At 42.7% G+C, this 15,831-nt stretch overlaps 1 protein-coding gene across 2 annotated transcripts in view; it reads right to left on the bottom strand.

Moving 5' to 3' along the window:
- Window positions 1–9,744: 9,744 nt before the first annotated feature.
- Window positions 9,745–15,831, bottom strand: part of CAND1 (cullin associated and neddylation dissociated 1) — a 30,202-nt gene continuing 24,115 nt past the window's right edge. Inside the window, exons 11-15 of one of the 2 annotated variants that reach the window (XM_054399965.1) lie at window positions 14,328–14,423; window positions 12,698–12,867; window positions 12,434–12,598; window positions 11,638–11,745; window positions 9,745–10,312 (exon numbers count right to left, since the gene is read on the bottom strand). In XM_054399965.1, coding sequence (XP_054255940.1) covers window positions 10,088–10,312; window positions 11,638–11,745; window positions 12,434–12,598; window positions 12,698–12,867; window positions 14,328–14,423 — 764 coding nt within the window. In that variant the 3' untranslated portion in view covers window positions 9,745–10,087. The remainder of the gene's footprint in view (window positions 10,313–11,637; window positions 11,746–12,433; window positions 12,599–12,697; window positions 12,868–14,327; window positions 14,424–15,831) is intronic. The other variant, XM_054399966.1, reaches the window with a different exon arrangement.

Here is a 15,831-nt window from a genome sequence, read left to right as displayed (position 1 = left end):
CACCACCCTCATGGTAAAGAACTTCTTCCTAACAACCAATCTCAATCTGCCCTTCTCTAGTTTGAAGCCATTGTCCCTCATCCTGTCCCTGCAGACCTTTACAAACAGTCTCTCTCCATCCTTCTTGTAGCCCCCTTCAGGTACTGGCAGGCTGCTATTAGGTCTCCCCAGAGCCTCCTCTTCTCCAGGCTGAACACCCCCAGCTCTCTCAGCCTGTCCTTGTAGCAGAGGTGCTCCAACCCTCTGATCATTTTCATGGCACTCCTCTGGATCTGCTCCATCAGCTCCATGTCCTTCCTGTATTGAGGGTTCCAGAGCTGGACTCAGTATCCCAAGTGAGGTCTATATTCAGGGCTCCAGAGCTGGATTCAGTATCCCAGGTGAGGTCTCACCAGAGCAGAGTGTTTCTACTTCAAGACAAAGAGTATAAAACCAGAAGGTCCAAAAGACTAACCTGATGAAATTCAAATGTTTCTAGTTCAAGTCAGAGAGTATAAAGTCAGAGGGTCTGAAAGGCTAACATTATGACGCAATTAAAATGTTTCTAGTTCCAGACAGAGAACAGAAAACCAGGGGTCCAAAAGGCTAACAGGACAATGAAATTCAAATGCCACCAAGAAATTATTTCAGATCTATGTTTGATTTCTTTACAGAAAGAGACACATCAGTAACAACAAAACCACTTCTCCTGTAAAAAAGGAGAATGCTGCCAGAATGAATTTTAGCTTTTCAAAATAAACTCTGTTAATATAAACTCTAAAATAAACTCTATTAATATAAACTCTAAACTATTACTCTATGATTTTATTTAACACTTAGCACTGGGAAAAAAAAAATACCAAAGAATTCTCATTATTTTATTTTTTTCAGATGGCTAAAAGAACTTCCACAAATGCAAAATTGATTACTTGCATCCAGAAGGAACTGGTAGCTTAAAACAAAACAAAATGAAACAAAACAAAACAAACAAAAAAACCCCTACTTTAAAACAATTAAAAGGGTTGGGGGGGAAAAAAAGCAACCCAGGAAATCTCAGCCATTCTGAAACTCTTGCACAAATATAAGAACAAATTCTCTAGTGGAGATTTTACTGGGTTAAATTAGAGAGCCACTGGAAAGAACAGAACACTTGAATCTGGTTACAAGATAGAGTTCAAAGAGTGGTGGTCAATGGTGCCAGGTCCAGCTGGAGAGCTGTAACTAGTGGGGTCCCCCAGGGATCAGCTGGGTCTGGTGCTGTTCAACATCTTCATCAATGACATTGATGAGGGGACAGACAGACAGAGTCTGCTCAGCAGGTTTGCTGATGACACCAAACTGGGAGGCTTGGCTGAGACACCTGAAGGCTGTGTGGCCATCCAGTGAGACTTGGACAGACTGAGAGCTGGGCAGAGAGAAACCTAATGAGGATCAACAAGGATAAGTGCAGAGTCCTGCACCTGGGGAGGAAGAATAAACTGCAGCAGGACAGGTTGGGAGGGGATCTGCTGGAGAGCAGTCCCAAGGAGAAGGACCTGGGATTGTGGTGGATAACGAGTTATCCATGGGACAGCAATGTGCCCTGGTGGCCAAGGCCAATGGGGTCCTGGGGTGCATTCAGAGGAGTGTGTCCAGCAGAGCCAGGGAGGTTCTGCTCTCCCTCTAGTCTGCCCTGCTGAGACCTCACCTGGAATATTGCATCCAGTTCTGGGCTCCCCAGTTCAAGAGGGACAGGGATCTGCTGGAGAGAGTCCAATGGAGAGCTACAAGGATGCTGAAGGGACTGGAGCACTGCCTGGTGAGGAGGGGCTGAGAGCCCTGGGGCTGGTTAGTGTGGAGAAGACTGAGAGGGGATTTAGTAAATGTTTATACATATCTGAGGGCTGGGGGTCAGGAGGGAGGGGACAGGCTCTGCTCACTTGCTCCCTGGGATAGGACAAGGAGAAATGGAAGTAAGGTGCAGCACAGGAGATTCCACCTCAACATGAGGGGGAAGTTCATTACTGTAAGGGTCACAGACCACTGGAACAGGTTCCCCAGGGGGGTTGTGGAGTCTCTGTCTCTGGAGACTTTCAAGGCCTGTCTGGATGTGCTCCTCTGTGACCTGCCCTGCATTCTCTGGTCCTGCTCTGGCAGGGCGGTTGGACTCGATGATCTCCTTGGGTCCCTTCCAACCTCTAACATCCTGTGAGCCTGTGAATCAAGAATCACTGGCAAGCAGGTATTTTAATCTTGCACTTATGCCTGATGTTAACACTCCAAGGCACTTGATTGCCTTTGTGGTGCATTGTGAATGCTCTGTTGTGTGGCATAAAGAATGTCCCTGATAATCAGGGGTTACTACTAAAGCTATCACAAAGAAACAGTAAATTGTTTCCAAGAGTATTAACCATATTTATATATCATTCCACTGAGGGAGACTGTACCCAGGGTGGTTATTACCACATTCAACTCCACAGTTGGCAGAGGACAATGAAAAATAAAACTACAAGGATTAAAATACTTCAGTTATAGAATCACAGAACTGTCAGGGTTGGAAGGGACCTCAGGGATCATCCAGTTCCAACCCCCTGCCATGGGCAGGGACACCTCACACTACAGCAGGTTGCTCACAGCCACATCCAGCCTGGCCTTAAAAACCTCCAGGGATGAAGCTTCCACCACCTCCCTGGGCAACCTGTGCCAGTGTCTCACCACCCTCATGGAGAAGAATTTCTTCCTAACATCCAATCTGAATCTCCCCTCCTCTAGCTTGGATCCATTCCCCCCAGTCCTATCACTCCCTGGCACCCTAAACACTCCCTCCCCAGCTTTCTTGGAGCCCCCTTCAGATACTGGAAGGCCACAAGAAAGTTTCCTTGGAGCCTTCTCTTCTCCAGACTGAACAACCCCAACACTCTGTTTGTCTGTATAGCAGAGCAGCTCCAGCCCTCTGCTCATCCTGGTGGCCTTTCTCTGGACACCTTCCAGCATGTTCAGATCCCTCTTGTAACAGAGGCTCCAGAACTGGACACAGTACTCCAGGTGGGGTCTCACCAGAGCAGAGCAGAGGGGCAGAATCACCTCCCTTGCCCTGCTGGCCACATTTCTCTTGCTGCAGCCCAGGCTCTGGTTGGCTTTCTTGTATCAGGGGCTCCAGAACTAACAAAAACTTCTCTTTCATCACAAAGTTCCAGGGCTTTCTCTTTAAGGCTTGTTCTGAAAAATCCTGTCTCCCTCTGGAAATACGCTAGTGCCTGCAATCACCAAAACTCTGCTGATAACCCCATCACACAGGTACCTTGGGGCTACAGGAATACCTTGTGCACAAAGCCAGCATCTTGCTCCAGAGCACAAAACTAACCCTCAGCACCGTCCTGTATTTACCCCCACCCACTGCTATATTTGGTGGTGCAAGCCAGGCAGAAGTGTTTTGTGCTTCCCTTTAGCAGACGCCATTGATGAGCAATGAAGACAGACTTCACTGTGCCCAGATCCTTCTTCAGCCACACGAGGAAGGAGCTGTAAGCACAAATTCATCAAAGATGTTTCCTGATGCTGTGCTCAGAAGCTTATACTAGACCTGTTTGGGTCGAGGGAGGCGATTCTCCTCCTCTGCACCACTCTGGTGAGACCCCACCTGGAGCACTGTGTCCAGTTCTGGAGCTCCTATTACAGGAAAGATCTGGAGGTGCTGAAACATGTCCAGGGAAGGGCCATGAGGATGATCAGAGGGCTGGAGCTGCTCAGCTATGAGGACAGACTGAAAGTGTTGGGGCTGTTCAGTCTGGAGAAGAGAAGGCTCTGAGGAGACCTTCTTGTGGCCTTCCAGTATCTGAAGGGGGCTCCAAGAAAGCTGGGGAGGGACTTTTGAGGGTGTCAGGGAGTGACAGGACTGGGGGGAATGGGAAAAAAATTAATACAAATGGGTAGATTCAGATTGGATGTTAGGAAGAAGTTCTTCCCTTTGAGGGTGGTGAGAGCCTGGCACAGGTTGCCCAGGGAGGTGGTGGAAGCCTCATCCCTGGAGGTTTTTGCAGCCAGGCTGGATGTGGCTGTGAGCAACCTGCTGTAGTGTGAGGTATCCCTGCCCATGGCAGTGGGCTAGGACCTGGCTGATCCTTGAGGTCCCTTCCAACCCTCCCCCTTCTATGATTCTATGATTTCCAGTGCTTTGTCAAAGCAATAGCTGGGCTGCCAAAGGGAGTGCATTAGCTATGACATCTTTGTAGTAAAACAGACTATTCTGCATGCAGAGCTCAGATTTTCCTAGGACTTCTCTCTTTCTGTGACATCAGCTTTGTCAAAAATGAATTCTCTTTTTGTTGCTATAGGCAGAGCTCTGCATAAAACTACAGGAGAGTAATGCAAGATATAACCAAGGCAAGCCAGACTTGGCTCTGCAGTGGCATAAAGCAAACAAAGATTCACCATGAAAGGTCTGTATACAGTCCTAAGGTGCCTATGTTGGGACATTTCCCCTGTAAACAAACAGCACAGGTGCACAGAAACAAGGTGGTGAACATTTGAGGCTAACTTTGCACATGAAGAATTAAGTATTGTATTATATTCTTTGCCTTTTCAAAGCACTTCAGAAGGATTATTCATGGATGTGTCCAAGTGTTAGGTGCAGCCTACAACAGTGGCAGGTCACTTTCTGAGAAGAGAGAAGTGGTCTCCTTCAAAGCTGATTTAAAGAGGATGTGTGGCAGTCTTAGGCTAATGCCTAGGAAAATTTTCCACAGATCGAGTAGAAAATTGGTAGAATGCAAATAAATTACCCTTGGATGGAGAAGGGAAAATAATGATAACGTCTAAGTAGTCCCATGGGTCTGATAACTAACATAAAGTTAGTTGTATAAACTCACTCTTCCTTTTTTTTCAGCTTCCTCTCTCTAGCTGATAGTAGCTGGGTACTTTTGCTTAGATGCTGCTGACCCTGGCTGTGTTTCTTTGTTATGGCTAAGTACTAACAAGCTACTCTCTGCTCTTCTCTCTTTTACCTTATATAGGGTGGGGGAAGGAAGCAGGGAGAAGGGGAAACTGTTTAGTAACCCCCTGGTTTTGTCCAGGGGGGTTCTTGTGTTGTTTATAAATTGTAATTACACGTAAAGATTGCAATTTTTGTACACATTCATTGCATTCCATATTTCTAGAGTTTAGTGTGCTTGTAAATAGAGTTTCATTTTGTTTTTCCAACTGAGATGGTCTGGCAATTTTATTCTGGAGGGTTGAATTTCAACTAGAGGTTGCTGAAGCCAGCAGATAATTGTATTTTAAAAAATTAAATAATTTAAAACAAACAAAAAAAAAACCCAAAACATGAGCACTCTTGATTTCAAATCATATTTATCTAGAAACCCATGCTAAAACTGTTCTGGTTGACAGTAGGTTGAATGGTGCCCAGGTGGCCAAGAAGGCCAATGGCATCCTGGCCTGCATCAGCAATAGTGTGGCCAGCAGGAGCAGGGAAGTCATCCTGCCCTGTGCCCAGCACTGGTTAGGCCACATCTTGAGTACTGTGTCCAGATCTGGGCCCCTCAGTTCAAGAAAGATGTTGAGATGTTGGAAGGTGTCCAGAGAAGGGCAACAAAGCTGGGGAGGGGTCTGGAGCACAGCCCTGTGAGGAGAGGCTGAGGGAGCTGGGGGTGTCACAGTCTCACAGTGTATCAGAGGTTGGAAGTAGCTCCTACTCCCTACACAAGTGCCTGGTCCTCAGAAAAGCATTTCTTGCAGAAACCCTCCCCACTTCACAAACACTGCTCACAGAAATTCACTTAATTATTCTCAACAACTCTCATTTCCTTCTCCTCCCTCAAATTCAGACACAAGGAAAAATTGTAAGCGGATACTGATATAAAAAGGTCAGTTTTAGTGCAAGAGCTGCAACTCTGCACTGAGGAGCTCTTCCAGAGCAGCAGGCAGTGCTCACTGTCACACCTGCCTGTTCATGTGCAATAGTGCAGCAAGCAAACCTTCCCATCACACAGCAAGGAGAAAACAAAGGTAGTGTTTTTCATTGCCTCAAGATGAATTTAGAGGGAAAAAAAATAAGGTCATTTTTAACCTCAAGTTTAGAGCAAACAGGGAAGTAAAACTCAGAGGATGCAGGCTTAACTGTTTTGTATTTGGGTTATCAGGATTAACAAAACCAAACCAAACTCCAAGTGCTTCCCAGGCCACATGGTACTTTGCTCATAAAGTCATCAAGGAGAAGCAAGGAAGGGGAACTACCAGTGAAGCACAGTTGCTAAACAACTACTAACCAGATCATCAGAGCTGGATGAACTTGTACTAGCATCACTGGTTGAGTATGTCACAGAATTGTCAGGGTTGGAAGGGACCTCAAGGATCATCCAGTTCCAACCCCCCTGCCATGGGCAGGGACACCTCACACTACAGCAGTCTGCTCACAGCCACATCCAGCCTGGCTGCAAAAACCTCCAGGGATGAGGATTCTACCACCTCCCTGGGCAACCTGTTCCAATGTCTCACTGCCCTCATGGGGAAGAATTTCTTCCTAACATCTCCCCTCCTCTAGCTTGGATCCATGCCCCTCAGTCCTATCACTCCCTGACACCCTCAAAAGTCCTTCCCCAGCTTTCTTGTAGCCCTCTTCAGATACTGGAAGGTCACAAGAAGGTCTCCTCAGAGCCTTCTCCAGACTGAACCACCCCAACTCTCTCAGCCTGTCCTCATAGGAGAGGTCTCCAGCCCCCTGATCATCCAATCTGTTAAGCCAGATACAACAGCAGCAGATATCAGATACAACAGTAGCAGATATTGACCTTTAATTCATATTTCTAATCTGACTTGATCAAGTGTTAAAATAATCCTTCCTTTGAGGGGAGCAATGCTGCTTACCTGTACACACACTGCTTGGTTCAACTCATAAAAATGCAATCTGGAAGTAGTTCAGCTCTTTTTTATTTTGTCAACTGCTAGAGTAGGTAGATGTTAACATTTTGAGGGAAAACTGCATTAAAAAAATAAATTTACATGATTGAAGTGCAGCATTCTTAAGGTACTTGTAGTTTTCCATTTAAAATTTGACCAAAGATGGCAAGATTTTTTTTTCCCCATGGGAAAAAAAAAAAATCAAAGCATCAAGTCCTTTTGAGATACAAAAAAAAAAAAATATTTAAAAGCAAGAATCTACAATGTGAAGGACTGGCCAACCATTTCTGGATTATATGCAGGCTTATTAATTGGTTTCAATTGACTGTGTGCAGAAAAATGATGGAAAAACCCTACAGAGTTTTAATTATACAAAAAGAAAGAAAATGTTTAAGAGCGTTTCAGAATTCTGACTTGTTTTAGTGAGAATAGTTTTGCATTTTAGTTTCAAAATACTTAGCATTTAAAAGAACAGCTGCAGGCATTCCTAACATCAGCCTTAAGAGAATTACCTGAATCTAATTGCACTAAAGGGATTTACCCAAACACTTGGATATATACTGGGGGGAAAAAAAGAATCATAGAATTGTCAGGGTTGGAAGGGACCTCAAGGATCAGCCAGTTCCACTCCTGCTACCATGGGCAGGGACACCTCACACTACAGCAGCTTTCTTGTAGCCCCCTTCAGATCCTGGAAGGCCACAAGAAGGTCTCCTTGGAGCCTTCTCCAGACTGAACAACCCCAACTCTCTCAGCCTGTCCCCATGGGAGAGTTGCTCCAGCCCTCTGACCATCCTCATGGCCCTCATCAAAACTACTCTTGCAAGAGCCATTCACACTATGTAACTCAGCTCAACAACCTTCTCTTCTGTCCTTAAGCTGGGCTCCACTAAAATGTGCTTTAATCCTAAGGGAAGAGATCATTTGCATTCACCACATGAGGTGTTATGGTTGGACATGAACACAGACCAACCTCTCAGCTACAAGTATTCTGTTTACTCACCACTGTCACCTGCTCCATGTACATTATTTTAGCCTCACATTCCATGTGTGCCATACCATTCTCACACTTGATTTTAGGTCTATAAAACATTTTAACGGTTCTCTGAAAAAAGAAAAAAAAATCAACACAAAAGTTCTAAGATCAATTTGACAAATAATTAGCAAATTCTTCATTAGGAGGAGGCCTGTATATTGCTGTGATTGAAGTAGATGCCTTATGCAGCAAGATAAAAATGCACCTAATTCACTCTTCTACCATATGGTTTCTCTGTAGCATCATCCCATTCTTTGTCATGACATTTAGATATATTGGTTACTTGGATTCTCCTTTATTTCTACTTCTAGAAGACAAACTGTTACATTAGTATGAAGACTTTGGAAACAGAGAAAGCTACAATCTGAAAAAAACTTCTACAGCACTGAAATGGTTACTACTGAACGAGTTGGTAGATTTCTTTGTTCAGATCCTTCTATTGAAAGAAAAAAAAATAAAATGCACCAGTATCTCCCCTGCTCCTCCTCAACTGCAAGCATGTGGGGTGAAAAACTTGCCCCTGATGCTCACAGGAAAGTGTGCTGGGGGCCATAAAAATGGAGGGTTGTTTAATCACACAGCAGTTTATGCCACGTATCCATGTAACGAGGGTACAAAGTGCCAGGCTAAAACCATCCTAATTAGCTAGAGAGAAATCAGTCAGATCTGACATAAAACCAAACAAACAAAAAAACAACACCCCCCCAAAAAAAAACAAACTAACAAAAAAAAAAGAGAGAATTAAGCAACTGCATTAACCAAGTAAGGACAAGGCTCAGTTTGAGGCAGTGGTTCCTCATCTTTTGCTGTTCAATTCCCAAATGCAGTTCAGTGTGGGACTGCCAGCTACCACCTTCTGCTCCACTTCTAGATTACCTCAGCATATTCACAGCAGAGGTTTTTTTTTCTTGTACCTGGTTGCTCTCTAGCAGTCTTACAACCAGTCCCTACCCTGGAATGAAGATCTGGCAATACTTGTCCAGGTAATACCATACAAATACTAGTGCCCTAACAAAAGTTGTTGGATGAAGAATAGGAGGTAGAAGCTAACTGAAGTAAAACTTCCTTTCAAGCTTTCCTAACAAAAGCAAAGTTGAATCCAAAGTTCAGGAACCACTGAGCATCCCACTGGTCTTCTCTGCTCAATTTACCTCCATCTCACCCTATTCTGCTCCGATCTTCTGGTTTAGCCCACACCTCAACTCCAGGAGATCCAGGCTTTGGGAATAAAGAAACGTGAAAACTGCAGCAACTGTTGTTATGTTTACTGTAAGAACATCTGCAGGCTCATACTCCTGGCATTTAAGAAGCCAGGAAGGTTAAGAACAACCAAGCTTCATTCATCCCTTTCCTGTGTGAATGGTCTGCATGTCAAAATTACCTGAAAACTGCACTGATACAGGAGAACTTCTTGTAACTTGTATTAGGAAGAAACTGCACATGCTGTTTTACAGACAATATATATTTGTAAACTTGCTCATGCAAAAATTAGTGTGCACAACAGGGATATATCTGTTTTCAAATCCCCACACTTTCAGAAATGACATTTATGTCTGCTTTTTATTTTTTTTCCTTTTTTTTTTTTTTTAACTGTACCCAAATCCCTCTCTTTTAACATAATAAATCTTACACAGGATTCATCTGCAGGCCAAACCAAATTTATGAAGCTGAAACAAACAAACAAACAAAAAAAAACCCCAAACAAAAAAGAATAAAAAGTCATACAAAAAAAAACCCACGGTGCATCTGGACACTTGATTCCCACCTCCCCCTCCTTTCTTTTTTTTTTTTTTTTTGTTTACAAGTAGAAAGAGTGAATAAAAGAAGAAAAAAAAAAATCATGGTCACCAAATTTCAGCATTTTAATCCTAAACATTACAGGGGCAAATGGATCATGGAACCTATTTTCCATATACCATGTGTCAAAGTTTTAAATTCCCAAAGGTGGCCAAATCCACTAAACCCAAGAGTGGTTAACAAACTCTGGATTATGGAAATACATTTCTGGAATAAATGCTAGAAAAGCAACAATGGGAAAAGCCAACTGTCTCCATGAAAGTTAAATAAAGTGGAACAATGTGTAGATTAGATACTTTTCCTTTTTTTTTTCTTTTTTCCTCCTGTTTCTTTACTCCCAACCTGTCAATTCAGTGCATCATATGGTTCAACAGAATGGTCCCCATGTTGGACAAACATCTAACTAGTGTCCATTGATTCTAAATTAGTGGATGATGAATCTTTTTGGATACTTTCAAAGATGGCTGCCAGCTCAGGGTTAGAGCTTATCTGTGACTGAAATTCACTCATTAATGGACTCTTCTCTGCTTCTGGAATGGTTAAAAGCGCTGCTACTGCCCTCATAGCAGATCGTTTGAGTTCATCTTGCTTTTCAAACTCTTGTTTCACTGAATTGGCCTTTACCTAGAGAAAAAAAAAAACAAAATATGTTTGAGCCTTTTGCTTAAACCTCTTTTAACACACACACACAAGGAACTCAGTGCCATGGTTTAATTGATGAGATGGTGTTGGGTGGTAGGTTGGACTTGATGATCTCAGAGGTCTTTTCCAACCTGGTTAAGTCTGTAATAAATGTTCCTTACAAAGACCTGTTGCCTTCCATAAGTCCACTTTGCAGAGCTTTCCAAGTGGCCTGAGCTCTTAAAACAAAACGAAAACAAAAACAAAAACAAAACAAAACCAAAACAAAACCAAACCAAAAACAAAAAACAAAACAAAAAAAAAACCAACCCAAAAACAAACCCCACAAACAAAAAAAAACACAATAACAACAACAAACACTAACAAGAAAATCCAGATATCCACTTTTTACATTTTCTTTCTTTTTTTTTTTTTACCAGCAGTTTACAAATGGACTCAAAGCTGAATACTGCAAGGTAAGCAAGAAAAGGTTGAAGACTATCAAGTCAATTACCAAATCAAAACAATTAAAGCTGCAAACCTCCAGCTAGGCAGGTCAGTAAACAACATTAAGCTGACGTTATCATGGTGAATTGCATCTTCCAGATAAGAGGACTTTTAGAAGCTGGCAGTCATTAGAATAACTGCTTAAGTCTTCTGTTAAAATTTTCAAAGATGTTTCAGTGATACAAACATAAATTATTATTAAAAGCAGATTTTTTTTTTTTATTAAATGGATCACACTCCAGCAATGGAAAAGTAAGGTAAATCAGGCATTATGTGACTGTCAGAACATGCAGGTGGATCAAGACAAGAGCAATGGTAGAGCAAGACAAGAGGCTAACTCTGCCAAGACCAGAGAATCTTGTAATACAAATGAAGAAGAGGGAAAAAACAACCAAACAAAAACCAAACCACCACCACCAAACAGGATTACTTTAAACTGCTTCTACCTTTCATCACCCAAATGCCTCTTTGAAACAATCACCAGAAGTCAGAAAATGTCTCACTATTCCAGCTTCAGTATTTACAACAAAGTGAGACTTGGAAGTTGCCCAAGTGGCAGATAAATTTTTTAAGGAACAAAAAAATGTCATCAAAGAAACAGAGGATTTTATAGAAGAGGTTAACAAGTCAAGCCCTCCATTTGTAATTTAAAGACATCTAACACATGTAAAATGCCCACAGATTTGGATTGTTTTGCCTACTGCAGCTTATCAACCACCACTCAGGAAATGCTGGAGTAGTGCAGAAGTATTCCTCACAAGATTTCATTTCTATCTCTGTAAGAGAACACAAAATAATGAAGTAAATTTCACTTTGGGTACCTTAGTTGTACATGTAGCACGCAAAGGTTCCACCAGCCTGTCCAGCCTCTGCAGCACTGCACTTGGACAAAGGGTAGACAGTCTGACCAACATTAAAAAGGTTAACATCTAGAGGTTGAGAAAAAAAGATCAACAGTTAGTTATGTTCAGCACATACATTGAGATACATTTCCTACAATGCTGTGCAGCCTTTTTAACAGCAACACTACCATGAAAGGGCAAACTCAGTGAAGTACTTAAGCATATGAAGTACTTTTTGGTATTGGTATTTTTACCATTTCAGTCTATCCACTATTTAAAATATATGCCCAGAGAAGGGCCATGAGGATGATCAGAGGGCTGGAGCTCCTCTGCTATGAGGACAGGCTGAGACAGTTGGGGTTGTTCAGTCTGGAGAAAAGAAGGCTCCAAGGAGACCTTCTTGTGGCCTTCCAGTATCTGAAGGGGGCTACAAGAAAGCTGGGGAGGGACTTTTGAGGGTGTCAGGGAGTGATAGGACTGGGGGGAATGGATCCAAGCTAGAGGAGGGGAGATTTAGATTAGACATTAGGAACAAGTTCTTCAGCATAAGGGTGGTGAGAGACTGGAACAAGTTGCCCAGGGAGGTGGTGGAAGCCCCATCCCTGGAAGTTTTTAAGGCCAGACTGGCTGGGGCTCTGAGGAACCTGTTCCTGCCCATGGCAGGCTGGTTGGAACTGGATGATCCTTGAGGTCCCTTCCAACCCTGACAATGCTGTGATTCTGTAAAATGTTTTCACTAAGTCATTGCTTTACACAGAGTAAAATAACAGCTAACCTTAATATCATAGTGATCCTTCAGGCCATCTTCAACATGGTTTAAGAATTCAAATATATCTAGTCTATCCAAACAGCTATCCAGAAGAGTATACATGCACTCAAAAGCTGCTTTCCTTATGTCCAACCCATCATCAACTGTATGCTTAAATGGTCCCATTTCCACCTGTCAGCAAATGAAAAACAAAGTTAAGAAGGAATAGGTTCAGAACAACAACAGACTCTACTTCCATATATTCAGCACTGTTTCTCTTACTCCACATACCTCTCTGATTAACTCCTTTCTGACTTTTGTTTCGTTGTAAAGGTGAGGAAGCACAGTGTCTAAGAGGTCCCTTATTAGTGATGGTTTATTGTGTGCTGCTGAGTTAAATGTCACTAGGGCTACTCTCCTGACGTTGAGATCTGGGTCCTCCAGAGTTTTCAGAAAATCACCTGCAATCCAGGCAACAGAAATAATTCAGTCTGGGAGGGTCTTTTTTCATTTGCTGCTTCAAAAATATCTTTCCTTAGTTTCAACTTTTCAAAAGGACATCTTTAATGTGCAGGAGCAATTTTCATGGAACAGACACCAATACCTGCTCTTTTAGCACAACTGCAGAAATAAATCTATTCATTATAATCATGTTCAAACTATTCACAAAACTGATATACAGCATTTGATTTAATGAAACAGAAGTAAAAATACCATCCTCAAAATAAAAGACCATCTTTTTTTTTTTCTCTAAGGTAGCAAGTAAATTAATGACAACTGTATTTAATCTTTGCTTTTCTCAATTACAAGTCTGAGAATATGCATTCAAAACCCAAACCCGCAGTTGGAGAATCAAAAAAACCAACTCTTAAAGAAACTATGAACATAGTGATTTTTAACCCCTAAATTTCCACATATTGAGAATTCCTCAATTATGATAAAACAAGCCTACTCAGCTGTTCTCATGCCACCTCCCCCTCAGGCCTTTTCAAATCAGAATTCCTACAGTTCTACAGCACAGACTTGTGAAAATCAATTCCTGCAGTAATATATTCACTTCTCTATAAATAAAAACTTTGCTTTACACAAAACTGTTATGTTTTCAAAGACTAACTTTTTTTTTCCTCTGTTAGGTTTAGCAGTACACACCATTTTTTATACAGATCTTTAAACCTGCAATTAAGCCCCTACAAAAACATCTGCCATAGCATATGAAATAAATCTCTAATACTCTGGCACACAAATGAGAAAAGATCAAAAAGCTACAGCACTGCAAAGCTCTAAAGTGCTCTCAAGATAAATTATACAGATGTCACACTGAAAGATCTGATTACCTTTTCCCTGCAAAAATATAGACACTTCCAAATGTTTTCAGGACATAATAGAACCATAAGGTCCTATGCATTATAGAGCTCCTTATGTATTTTTTTTTTTGAGAGGGGGGTGCTCTGGGGAGGCAGGGGCGACTCCGTGGAGGCAGGGACGACTCCATGGAGGCATCCCCTGGCAAGACTCAGTATTCCCATGTGCAAACATTTTAAGTGATTGAAAGTGAAGTATTTTCAAGACCATCCTTCTGGATCAAGCCAGCATCTTTCTCCACCAAACTGATGAAATTTGGCAAAGGCATGGGCCAGGCAATCAGCTTTTGTGTGCCATCTTCCTAAAAGCCCCTAGCTTCTCGTTCCCTTCACAGCTTCAAGATGCCATTTTAAAACACACTCTTTTACAGCTCCAAATTCAAATGAACTAGGATTAAGAACTGGCTATTCTGGAAATATTTTCTATCTGTTTCACCAGTTCTCATTAGCAGCTAATCCTAGCAGTCACAAAATGCTTCCTTCTGAAAACACAACCACTTTTAAATGCAGTTCTACTGCCTGAGAAACGTAGAAGCCCTCAGTAAAAGTAAAGAACTTACCTATGCAGTTCTTCAATAGAGGGTCTATGGGTTGTGGATGATCAGAAATAGTGAACTTGACAGCAGTAACCACTGAACTTCGAGCATATGAGGACCCTAAGATGAAACAATTGTGAATATATTAACATGGAAACAGTTTGACTGTAGAATTTAAACCATGCTCAATGTTATTCTTTTGAAACTGCTAACAGACTTAAGAAGACTAAGCAAGAAATGTTATTTATCAGTAGCAATGCTAGTAAGTAGAAATACTGTAATTCACACCAGAAGGTCAACCTGTTGCAATTGGTTTGGAACAGAGTGCACTGTCAGCAAGTTTACTGGGTGGGGTAACTGACACACGGGAGGGTTGTGCTGCCATTCAGGCTGGAGAGGTGGACAGGGAGAAATTGAATGAAATTAAACAAGAGCAAGGGGAGAGTTTTGTACCTGGGAAAGAACAACCCCATGGAGCAGGATAGGTTGGGGACTGACCACTGGAGAGCAGGGGAAAAGGACCTGGGGGTCCTGGTGAATGGAAGGTTGACCATGAGCCAGCAATGTGCTCTGGTGGCCAAGAAGGCCAAAGCCATTCTGGGGTAGATTAGAAGGGCTGTGGTTAGTAGGTCCAGAGAGGTTCTCTTCCCTCTCTACTCTGCCCTGCTGAGGCTGCATCTGGAATATTGTGTCCAGTTCTGGGCCACTCAGTTCAAAAAGGGCCTCAGAGAACCGTTTGAGAGGAGTCCAGCACAGAGCCACAAAGATGATAAACAGAGTGGAACGTCTTCCTTCCGAGGAGAGCCTGAGGGAGCTGAGGGTTCTTTGCTTGGAGAGGAGGAGACTAAGGGGTGACCTCATCATGTTTATCCATATGTAAAGGGTCAGTGCCAAGAGAATGGAGCCAGGCTCTGCTGGGTGATGCCCAATGACAGCAGAAGGGGCAATGGGTGGAAGTTGAGGCATAGGAGGTTCCATGGAAACATGAGGAGTGATTTTTTTCCCCTCTGAGGGTGACAGAACACTGGAACAGGCTGCCCAGGAGGGTTATGGAGTCTCCCTCTCTGGAGATATTCAAAACCAGCCTGGATGTGTTCCTGTGTGATCTGTCCTAGGTGCTCCTGTTTTGGCAGGTGGGTTGGACTGGATGAGCTTTTGAAGTCCCTTCCAACCCCTAACATTCTGTAATTTGTCCATTTGTTGCCTGTGTTCCTTTCCTTTACGTTTATAGCTCTTTGTAAAATGCAATACCATTAATTTAAATACCAGTCTGAAAGCAGAATATAAAAGCAATTCATATTCTGTATGACTAACAACTTCTAGTAAAACCAGAACTAAACTTCACATTGCTGGGAAGGTGGAGGAGGGCAGGAAGCAAAATTTCAAGAGTGCTACAAAAGTTCAAGAAAGATGTTGAGCTGCTTGAACGTGTCCAGAGAAGGCAACAAAGCTGGGGAGGAGTCTGGAGCACAGCCCTGTGAGGAGAGGCTGAGGGAGCTGGGGGTGCTTAGCCTGGAGAAGAGGAGGC

Source organism: Indicator indicator, chromosome 3, assembly GCF_027791375.1.
Source record: "Indicator indicator isolate 239-I01 chromosome 3, UM_Iind_1.1, whole genome shotgun sequence".
Taxonomy (NCBI): Eukaryota; Metazoa; Chordata; class Aves; order Piciformes; family Indicatoridae; genus Indicator; species Indicator indicator.
The sequence above is the reverse complement of the archived record's forward strand: the minus strand, read 5'-3'. Positions and strand labels throughout refer to the sequence as shown.